Here is a 12,194-nt window from a genome sequence, read left to right as displayed (position 1 = left end):
CATGGTACAGCAAGCTTATTTGAATATTCTTCTCTGTCTGGTGCAATTCTGGAAGTGCTCTCAAAAGTGCACTTTGAACAGTGGTGCCATTGTTATAAGCACAGCTTTGACACAACATTTCTGAAGAGATGCAAACTCTGCTACAGTATCATTTTTGATGCAGTCATAATCAGCTGGTATCTAGAACTTGGCAGAGAGAGAGAGAGAAATATGTTAGGTTAGCTAATGTTTAAACGCATACTCTACTGGTAAACAATCCTATGGCTATATTTTAATATAAAATACAGGTAGTTCTCGACTTTACGAGTTAATTTGTTTCTAGTGCGCGCTCGTAAAGCGAAAACTCATAAAGTGGGAATTTATTTCCCAAAGACATAAGGTTGAAAATAGGGGTTACAATGATTGATTTTTCGAAAGAATTTGTTTGTAAAATCAAACAAATTATAATAATAAAGAAATTATTTACGACTTACAAATGTTAAGGAATGTTTATTCTTCATCATCATCGACTTAATGCACACTCATTGATCACTCATTATTGGCTCAGCACTCGTTGGTTTGTTGAACAAGGAGTCATCTTCTTCAGAAATGTTTCAAGAGGTGTTTGTTTCCAAGATAATCTTCTCTTTTAATTATAAATTTCATGATTGCATGCATAAGCATTTTTTAATGGCACACACAAATTGCAACTAACATGATTCGCGTGGAGTAACAAGTTTACGAAGCTTAAAAAAAAAAAAAGAATGAAGAGAATATTCTGAAAATTTATTTATGTTTTTTATACGATTGAAGATTTCAGTAAAGGGAAAACATATTTCACCATAATAATGTAAAAAACCACACAATTCCAGCAATCAGTATTTTCCCAAATGCAAAAAGATTGAGTTTACTACCTGTTTATAATTGCTTGCAGTAACAGAAAAGCCCAATAAACCGGAAAGTGCAAATTGTTTTATGGTCGCAACCTCCAGAAACGTGCTTTAGAAAAATATCACAAAGGCATTTAAAATTGATTCTTAGATAGTATGAATCAGAGCTGTAATGCTGTATACGTTCTACATTGATATTAATATTTGTAAAATAATAAGAGGAGTTTACCTCAATATAGTACGTAGAACACTTCCGTATGATACTCTCCAGAAATTAAAACGAAAAAATTGAAAAACTTACATTAGATAAAAAATAATTAAAAACCAATTTAACACAATTAAAAATCAATTTAATGCAATTAAAATCAATTTAACACAATTAAAAATCAATTTAACGCAATTAAAAATATTAAAAAGAATCAAACAAAATATTCAAAAGGATCTTCCTTCCTTACTCGTTTAAAATCGTTTTGAATATTTTCATTAGATTCTTTTTAATATTTTTAATTGTGTTAAATTGATTTTTAATTGTGTTAAATTGGTTTTTAATTATTTTTTACTCTAATGTAAGTTTTTCGTTTTTTTTTTTTTTTTTTTTTTCGTTTTAATTTCTGGAGAGTATCATACGGAAGTGTTCTACATACTATATTGAGGTAAACTCCTCTTATTATTTTACAAAAATTGATTCTTATAACGAAACATATGATAACGATGAAAATGATTTGAATTGGTAACTAATACAATTTACAAACCATGCTCACGACCTTTTATATGGCCTTAAGGTCACAACGTGACCTTAAAAATGACATTTTAGAGAGATAAATAGTTTAGTTATACAGCAAAAAATTTCAACTTCCGAGACCTTGAAACGAATTACCAAAAAACAGTGTGTTATTGGGTTCACATTACGGTATTTTAACGAGTTGATGGTGTCTCTGGAACTGATTAATATCGTAAAGTGGGGTACACTGTATTGTATAGCTACGCACGTGGTTTGGAATGCGGTATTTATGAATGTTTAACATTCATTTTTGCAATTAATGTTCATATTTTCGATTTTGTTGATACTTGATACTTGGGGGGAAAGAACTCGTAAAGCGAGAACTGCCTGTATGTGTTTTTGGCAGTAAAATGTTCTAGTGCAGTGTGGATTTTAAAAAACTCTATTTTTTTTCTCCTATTTTTCTTCTATATTTTGGGAAGAATATAGAAGAAAAACAGGGGCTTTTTGCCTTTTTCACCCAAAAATCCTCCTGTTTTCTTCCTGCTTATGCTAAATGCCTAATTTCCAGCTTTTTGAAAAGTTAAAAGTTGACAGTTATGAAAATAGTGCAGCAATTAGTTCTGGAAGAACATTACAGTAACTCATGTTTTCTTATTGGATTTCCCAATCACTGAAAGTGAAGATTTTGAAACCCTGAGGATTCTCTCTCTCCACAAAAAGTGGCTTTAATTTGAACTTGCCTTTTGCATCATCATCACCTATTAATAAGGTCAAACAGTCTTTCACAGCATTGAAACCAAGCAATTTCATCTCCTCAGGTGCAGTGTACATACATGAGGCCATCTTCTTCCAGAATAATCCTGCTTCATTCACTGGATTGTTATTGTGGCCTCCCCCTCCCCCCTTGATAATTTCAGACAGCCAGTCAGAGAAACCTATGGCTATTTGAAGCTGCACTAGCAGCTTCTCTTGTCAATTTTATATTATACAGTTCCATACAAGTTTTCAGAATTTCATAGATATCTTTTTACTTCATCTTGAATCATTGCGAGGTTAATGGGAATTAGATACATATATTTTTCATGAAGCATATTTTCAAAAGTCTTTCCATTTCTTCCATTATCAGGCTTATGGTTCAGAATGCAAACCCTAACTTTGTGATTAGATGCATGCCTTCACTACTATTAGTTCTTATTATTTTATTTTCTCTTCAGAAATAATTGCATGTCTTTTCTTTTCTTCTGAACCATAGGGTAAAAAACACTTCTACAGATAATTTTTCCATTAAAACTATGAAAATCAAGGATGTGTAAAAACAGCAGCAACATGCTTGAGACTACTAAAACCATACTGAAAGGGAAACCAAAGTTTTAGTTTGGCTCTGAGACTTAAGACACATTACCCTTTAATTTCATAAATAAATAAATAAATAAATTATCTGTTTCTATTCTGGAATGATCAGTGTGATCAAGTAGTGTATAATTACAGTAGTCATTTACAATGGTAATATCATAAAAATGTGCCACAGACTTGAAACTGTCTGCAACTATGGTTATATGTACTTCATCATCATCATCATCAGCCATTTTCAATCACTGCAGGATGAAGGCCTCTCCAGCAACTTTCCAGTTCCTTCTGTTTTGTGCAATGGCCATCCATTTACTACCCACAAACTCATGAATTTCATCTGTCCATCTCCGCTGTTGTCTTCCAGATTTTCTCTTAGCTTCTCTTGGGTACCATTCTGTTATTTTCTTAGTCTATCTGTCATCATGTCTTCGAGCTACGTGTCCTGCCCAAGACCATTTTAGTTCTTTAGTTTTGATAAGAATGTCCTTTACTTGAGTTTCCTGCCTAATCCATGTGTTTCTGTTCTTATCTAACAGTCTGATTCCCAATATAATTCGTTCCATTCTTCGCTGTATAGTTCTCAACTTCTCTTCCATTCTTTTGGTGAGTGCCCAAGTTTCACTTCCATAAGTTATGGTGGGGGAGTATTCATTGGTTCATTATTTTACGTTTCAGACAAATTGGGATATTACTCCTCAATATGTGACTATATTTCTTGAATGCTATCCATCCAAAATTTATTCTTCTCTTGACTTCCAGCCATTTATCAATATTACAGCTAATGACTTGTCCCAGATAAGTATATGACTCCACCTTTCAATTACTGCTGCTTCAATTATTATATCCCTTTCTGTGGCATACTTGTTCATCATTACTTTTGTTTTAGCTATATTCATCTTTAGTCAAAAATCCTTACTAACTCTGCATAACTGATTAAAATTTTTCTCTAATTCTTTGTGATTGTGACTTATTACCACAATGTCATCTGCAAATCGTAAATTGTTTAGGTACTCTCTATTCACATTGACTCCTTTCTGCGACCAGTCTAATCTTCTGAAAGCTTTCTCAAGGGCAGCAGTAAACAACTTCAGCGATATTGTGTCTCCTTGTTGAACTCCTTTCTCAATTTTAAATTTACTACTGTCTTTATCTAGTCTAATAAAGGAGGTAGCATTCTCATATATTTTCTTCAAAATCGTAATATATGGGGTATCTATGCTTTGTCTTTTCAGTGCCCGAAACATTGCCTTATGCTGTATAGAGTCAAATGCCTTTTCATAATCCATAAATGCCAGGCATAATTTTGTTTTATATTCATTTGCTTTCTCTATTAGCTGTGACATTACGTGAAGGTGATCCATAGTTGAGAATCCTGTCCTAAAGCCAGCTTGCTCTTTCGGTTGATTCTCATCAAGTATTCTTTCTAATCTGGTAGTAATTACCCTTGTGAACAACTTGTAAATGTGGGATAAGCTAATTGGTCTATAATTTCCAATTTCTGATTTATCTCCTTTCTTATGCAGCAAAACTATGATTGCATTATTCTACTCCTTAGGCGTCACACCTTTTCTAATGCATTTTTTGAAGAGTCTTGCCAGTTTTTATGTCATGTCTCTTCCTCCCAATTGTAACAACTGTACAGTAACTTCATCTTCCCCCAGGGCTTTCTTATTCTTCACATATTCTTCAATGCATGGTCTACCTCAACCGGAAGGATATCAGGTATGTTGTATGTGTTACTAATTTGCAATCCATCTTCCCCACTGCTGGCATCATTCCCTTGCTCCTTGTATAACTCTTTATAGTAGTCTTCTGCTATTTGAATTATGCCTTCTCTGCTATTTATAAGTACACCATCGCTATTCTTCAGTTTCAGTATCATTTGTTTTTCTGTATTACTGCTCATGGCTGCTGATTTAAATCCTTTGTTTTCCCTTAATGCTTGTTCTACTTTTCTTGTGTTAAATTTTCTTATATTCTCTATGAGTCTCTTTCTAATGACTTTGCATAACTCAGTATATTCAATTTTCTCCCTGTCAATGTTTTTCTTGCTCTTCATTTGTCGTCTTCAGTTCATTATGACAAGTGTTTCTTGACTAATTTTTCTTCTTTGGATTTCTTTTTACCTATAGATTTCTTGGGCTTTATCGCTTTTAGAAAGTTGTAATATTCCTCTTCATATCTTGGTCCTGGCAGTCTGCAGAAGCTCAAACTTTTTCTTAAGTTCCAGTACATACTACTTTTTCTCCTCTTCTGTTATCTCAAAGACCTTTGTATTATTTACTCGAATCAATTTTTTCCTTTCTTTTCTTACATCTATATCAAGTGTGCATCTTACCATTCTGTGATCATGTCCAGCATTTACCTTGTTCAGGACAGTAACGTCATTCATGATATATCTTCTGTTAGTGAGGATGAAGTCGATTTCATTAGTTGTTAATCCATTCGGGCTCTTCCATGTCCACTTTCTCTTTACCCTTTTTTTGAAAAAAGTGTTCATTACTGACATTCCTCGAGATTCTGCAAATTCCACAAGTCTTTCACAAATTCCAAAATTTCCTATAGTTCCCCTTTCTGTGCTGTTTCTTCTCTTTCCAACCTTAGCATTGAAGTCCCCCCATAATGACAGTATAGTGAGTTTTCTGTTCATCTAGAAGACTCAATTTAATTGTACATTTCTTCAACCTCATCATCATGGCTCAATGTTGGTGCATAAATCATTATAACCTTTAGCTTATACCTCATAGAAATTCTGAGTAGTAGTCTTGTCATCCTTGGCGATGTATTTTTGAATTCCAAAATGTTGTTTTTTAATATCTTTATGGACCAGAAAGCCAAAGACAACTCCACCTTCACTCCTTTCACTGTTTCCATTGGTGTACAGCAGATTTCCACTTGATAAACTTATAAGTGATTCATTTCTTCTTCTTGTTTCAGCCAAACCAATGATATTCCAATTCACATTTTCTAATTCCTTTTCCAGCTCTAATATCCTGTCTTCACCGATGAGTGATCTTACGTTATAACAGGCCAAGTTCAGTTTCCGTGCATGGCAGCCTGGTCACACCCAGAGATTCTTAGCACCCTCTGCTTCCACTCTGATCCTCTCGCTGCCGTAAGAGGGGGAGTGAAAGCTGCTGGGGACTGAGGGCCATTTGTTTTGTCGTTCTGTCATATGCTGGAGGGTTTGGTCTTTTCCTCTTCACACTGACCAGGCATCTTGAAGAGAACCACTCTACACGTTCGTTGCCACCTAAGTGATGTAACAGGGCTTACCATCGAGGTGTACATGAGTGGATTTTAGGGAGGCAGGCCAACCGGACTTCTCCTAAATCTTCTGAAATAGAAAGATATTGGATCCATCAGTGTTTTAGACTGAGTGTCTGATAACATGCAAGCCTGTTCACCTCTAAGCCCCCTATATGTACTTATAGCAGACAAATTATACCAATACAGAATGTACATATCATTGGACGTCAGGTAACTGAGTGTAAGGTGTGCTGTAACTAATATATTAAAGTCTCTTTTTTTTTTTTTTTTTTTCCTTTCAAGCAAAAATGGGATGCATATCATTTTATGGATACAGTATTTTGATATATGTTATAATCTTTTATAATCTGTTGAAATATATCATTATATTTCAATATACATAATCTATAGCTAAATATAATAAAATTATCATCAGAACAAAGCCTTAGTTAAAATAAATCACTTACATTTGATAATAGAGAAGCCATTTTTCAAAATACTCTTTGGAAGTTCTAAAATTCATAATTTCAAAAGTCTTTCAAAATATGTGTGTATATTTAAATGCAGATTACTATGTTATAAAATTAAACACTTCATCTTTACAGTCTAGCAGTTCCTCTCAGGATATCGAGATTCTTCAAACCACTGCAATTAGTGGTTGGGTAAGGAAGTATATCTTGTTTATATTTTATTTGTATATTTGTGTTTACATTTTGAGACTGCAAGTGAAATAAAATTTTGCATGGACTCTTTTTCACAAAACATGTTATTGTAACTGTGGAAAAATCATAATTTCCCTTTAATGTTGCTATTCTGAAATAACATGAAAGTCTGTAATTTCATTATTACCTACACCAGTGGTAAACCCTCAAAAAATTTGTTTTTATAAACTTTGGCATGGACTATATCTCAAAACATGTCAGGTTCAGGAATGTGTGCTAGTTTTTGAGTGGGACTTTTAAAGTAGTAGGCTTTTTTTTATTATTATAAGCATTATTGGCGTTTGTTATCTTTTTTTGCTTCAAATTAGTAGTGCAGTTATTATTTGTGTCTGTCTGGCAAAGTAGGTACAATTGTTTCTTATTTGGCCTTGGAAATTATTCAAAAACATGAATCAAAGTAAGACAAAATTCTGAATTGGTCAATATTCATTGCATTGACATAAGACTGACACAAATGCTATTTAATTTTATTTTATCTAATTCCATTGTAGTATAATTAATATTAGAAGAATTTTTTATTAAATCTATAAACTATAAATTTATAACAATATGAAGATGATTTTATAATGTAACTGTTTTTTATAGATAGTTCAAACTGTCTCATAACCTGAGAATAGTATAGCATTATTATCATACTTACATTTCTCTTAGTTTAGTGTGATATTTAAAATTAAACTGAAATCATGCCTCTCATTAGAGCAGCAAAGCAAATAGCTCAGAGTAGCGGGAATGCTTTGGCTCAGAGGGTAAACTGCCAAGGGCATTTCTCCTACAAATCAGGGTTTTATAATGTGTGATACCTGCTGTATTTTTGGGGAACCGTGTATAGTGGTGTGATACAGCCCTTATATGTTTCTGATGCAAAGAATTTGAGGAAAAACAAAAATTGCATTCTGATTTCTATCAGAATGCAATTTTTGCATTCTGATAGAAAAATATGATAGCTTGAAACAACAGAATTGATGCCCTTAAAGGAATTAAGACAAGGCTACCACAAGCTCTCAGCTGCCCATCTCAACTCTTGAACTTCCATTCATCATTTAGAGCAGGGATGGGCAGCCTCCGGCCCATGGTCATTTTCAAAATATATATATATATAATAAACAGCCCACCATTTATTATACAGGGTGTCTCAAAAATACATGGCATAACTTCAAGAATGAGTTCATCATATGTAGACAATAAAAATATTTTATATCAACATAGTTCTGGAAATGCTTGGTTTCCGAGTTTTGAAGGTCTGTCTATGACACTTAACTGTTCACATCACCTTATAGTAATTGTTCAAAATGTCCACCTTCTGCCCGAATACAGGCCTCACATCGACGTCTCATGGACTCGCGAAGATGATGCCAAATTCCTGGTATGTTTCATATTGTCTCACAACCTGCCACAATTCGATTGCAGAGAGTTTCCACATCAGCTACCGGAGTCAAATACACCAATGACTTTAAATGGCCCCATTTAAAGATCCTGGAATCTGCACATGCAGATTCCAGGAGTGGCATGCACAACATCCAAAATCTCCTCCTCTACTTCAGGAGTCGTAGATCTTGGTCGCAGGCACCTCCGTAGCCAGGTGGGAAGGAGCAGCAATCATAGCACACGCTTCTTGATTAGACCGGGGTTCGAACCTGTGACCACCAAATACGGAGGATGTGGAGAGGTCAGGGAATGACCACCGCATTATCCCCAGAGCAATATGGCCTTAGTTGCTAATGCTCCTAAAATCCAAATGACAAACAACAACAACAACGTTACGACGAACTCACCATAGTAAAGTACCGTTCACTATACGATGTGTAGTAAGCGCCGGTCGCTGTGATCACTTTTATGAATTGAATTTTAATTCTATTAAGCAGCGATTATAATTAGAGAAAATAGGAGGAATATTATCCACAGGCTATAAAAGTAAAGATATATTAAGCACAAATTTACCCTTTATTACCCTACCAATTAAAAAATTAAATGATACGTGAAAATTGGAAGAATATACGTAATAATCAGAATAATTAATACGTACTGTAATATGTACATACTAACTAGTTGACATTTCTGTTCACTGACATTTTTGGGTGGGGGTTAAAATTTAAAACAGTAAAAAGATAAGCAATCAGTAACAAACAACATGGCACACACAAATTGCAAGTAACACGATATGCACAAGTGAGAACGGAGTAAGTTACAAAGCTTTAAAAATAGGAATGAAGAGAAGATCTGAAAATTAATTTTTTTTATATGATCGATTCCATGGAAGTATAAACACATTTCACCATAATAACCCACAGAATTCCAGCTGTATTATCGCAAATTCAGTAAGATCGAGTTTACTGTCTGTTTACGATAGATTTCACTAACAGAAAAGCCCAATAAAGAGGTCACTGCTAATTGTTTTTTGGTTGTTACCTCCAGAATTTCAACTGAACCACGTAGTACCATTGGAGACAATCGTAGGGTAATCTCCAGTGCTGCGGTCTCCTGCCCCGATTAAGTGAAGTAAACCCTGGCTATTTTCTCAATTGGTTTCTGTTTTTTAAGATTTGCCCCGATTAACCGGTGGCCCAAATAACCGGAATCCACTGTATTTATTTATTTTTTTGCCTAGTTCAGCAAAAGCCCAAGGCATCCTTGCACCATATGGCTAATGTCTAGTTGCCCAGCACTGCAGTTCTGCACCTTGCTTTCCATTCATGTTATGGACATCGACTAGGACCTGTCACCAGTCTGGTCACACACCTTTGAATCATTTTTAGAAGCCCTGTCTTTCTTTAGGTGTAGCCTCCACACTCAAACATATTCTAAATGCAGTCTTACCATTGTCTTATATAAAATGACAGCGACATCATTTTTCCCTACTTGCATAGATCCTATATATCATAAGACAGGACACCATGTACCTTCTTAACCAAATAGTTTACACTGTATGGTAAATTTCACATATGTTTGTATCATATCCCTGAGTCTTCTTCCTTCTGAATCACTTTTGATTCTTCCCCCAGCTTATAAATAACTCCTAGATTTCTGTTCTCCATGCATTTAGAAACATTAAACTTCAGTTGACATTTTTCAGACCATGTGTGCAGCTGATCTCTCATTTTGGAGCACAATGAATTGGTTCTGGTCATTAACCACCCTCTATACCTTAGTTGTCAACACACTTTGAGAACTTTCCCTTGCACTCTTTCACCAATGTTAAGGAAGATGAGAAACAGGAGTGCCCCAATAGTGATCCATCAGAACTCCACTTTCTGTATTGTTCCACCCTGAAGAATATGCATGTATGAAGATTCTGTGTGTCTTTTTTTTTTTTTTTTTTTTTTTTTAGCCAGCACTTCATCCAACAAAGAATCTTACCACTAATCCCATTTTGTATTAGTAGTAGCAAATGACGCAAGAAAACTTATACAGCTCCAGCAAAACTTATACAGCTCCAGCAAAACTTATACAGCACAAAAAAAAAAATTCCTGTATCACTTGTCCATCCTCTCCAATAGTTTGTCTAGTTCTTCCTTGAATTTATTCAATCCACCCATTGGTTGAAGGAAAATTTCCACATATTTATCCTTCTACCATCCTTTCTCAATTTGAATTTATTGCTCTCTTGTGTGTAGTCTGAGCAAGCAAGAGGGAGGATTCTGTCATTGAACTTGCTCAATTCATACAAAGCCTTAAATACCTCGACTAGGTGCAATTTGCAGAACTAAAGCCTTTCTTGATAAGAGCAACCTTCTGTTACCGTCACTAATCTTGTTGCCTTTCTCTGTATCCATTCCAACAGATTCACATCCTAAAATGAGGTTTCAAGACCTGTATTCAGTATGCAAGATATCTCCTAACCATTGCCTTATACAATGGGCTAGTCGCCTCCTTATCTTTGTTGGCAGTTTTCCTGTGTATCATTGACAAAACACCATCAGCTGGCCTGGCAGCTTGTCTGTACTGCTCAGAGAACTATCCAGAATGTGGTACTTCACAATTAGTATGTTAATCTGGGATTACTTTTACCCATATGCAGTATGCCGCATTTGTAAATGTTAAACTTCAGTTGCCACTTCTCAGCCCACCTGCCTCTTTTTATAAACCTTGTTGCAATTTGCTCCCATTTAGTATTATTAGCATTAGTTGAGGCATATGATGCAAGAAAGCAAGCTTATGCAGCATCAGCCAAAAAAAAAAAAAAAAAAACCTCCCATTTCACCCCTATATTCATTCCAAATGCCTGTCCAGCTCAGTCTTAAATTTATTTAGGCTATCAACTTCCACAACAAAAGATGGAAGTCTGTTCCACAAATCAACCACCCACTGGCTGAAGGCAAATTTCCACACATCTATTCTACAACTGTCTTTCCTCAATTGGAATTCTTGACCCCTCAGGTTCTTAATCTGAGCAAGAGGAAGAATCCCATCAGCTTTCAGCTTGCTCAACCCATGCAAGGCCTCAATCAGATCACCTCACAGGTGCCTACTCTCCAGGTGCTGCAATTTGCAGAACTTAAGCCTTTCTTGGGAAGAGCACCCCTTTGTTCCCCTCACCAGTCTTGTTGCCATTCTTTGTACTCGTTCTAGCAACTCGACTTCCTTCCTAAAATGAGGCCTCCAGACCTGTATGCAGTACTCTAGATGTGGCCTGACCATTGCCTTATACAAGAGGATAATCATCTCCTTATCCCTACTAGAAATATTCCTGTATATCATTGCCAAGACACCACGAGCTATTCTTGCAGCCCATCTGCACTGCTCAGCGAACTTCATATTTGACTGCACAATTACCCCCAGGTCTTTTTCACTTCCCTGAGTGTAGTACCACACAGTTGGTATGTTTCTCTTGGGTTATTGCTATCCATATGCAGTACTTTGCATTTGTCAATGTTAAACTTCAGTTGCCACTTCTCAGCCCATTTGCCCAACTTATTTAGATCCAGTTGGAGTAGCATACAGTCGTTAACAACACTGTCAACCTTTGTATCATCTGCAAACTTGGACATTAATCCTGATATATCTTCATTAATATCATGGTTGAATACACAAAACAACAATGGGCCCAACACCGAACCCTGGGGAACTCCACTAATAACATTTGTCCACGAAGAGCAGTGTCCACTGATTACCACTCTCTGTTGTCTCCCACTCAACAATTCCTTTGTCCATTGTAGCAACTTACCCTTAATGCCATACCTCTCCAGTTTGTACAGCAGTCTTCCATGTGCAACAGTATCAAGCTTTCATGAAATCCAAGTATATGATATCAAAATTATTTTTGACATTCAGTTCCTTTGTGAC

At 35.4% G+C, this 12,194-nt stretch overlaps 1 protein-coding gene across 1 annotated transcript in view; it reads left to right on the top strand.

Moving 5' to 3' along the window:
- PIG-S (phosphatidylinositol glycan anchor biosynthesis class S) overlaps window positions 1-12,194 on the top strand; it is a 270,275-nt gene that overhangs the window by 193,060 nt on the left and 65,021 nt on the right. The window contains exon 11 of the mRNA XM_090389333.1: window positions 6,798-6,854. Within this exon, the coding sequence (XP_090245459.1) occupies window positions 6,798-6,854 (57 nt within the window). The remainder of the gene's footprint in view (window positions 1-6,797; window positions 6,855-12,194) is intronic.

Source organism: Mastigoproctus giganteus, unplaced genomic scaffold, assembly GCF_048544385.1.
Source record: "Mastigoproctus giganteus isolate SK-2022 unplaced genomic scaffold, ASM4854438v1 scaffold_15, whole genome shotgun sequence".
NCBI classification, from domain to species: Eukaryota; Metazoa; Arthropoda; class Arachnida; order Uropygi; family Thelyphonidae; genus Mastigoproctus; species Mastigoproctus giganteus.
This window is presented reverse-complemented; position numbering and strand designations above follow the sequence as displayed.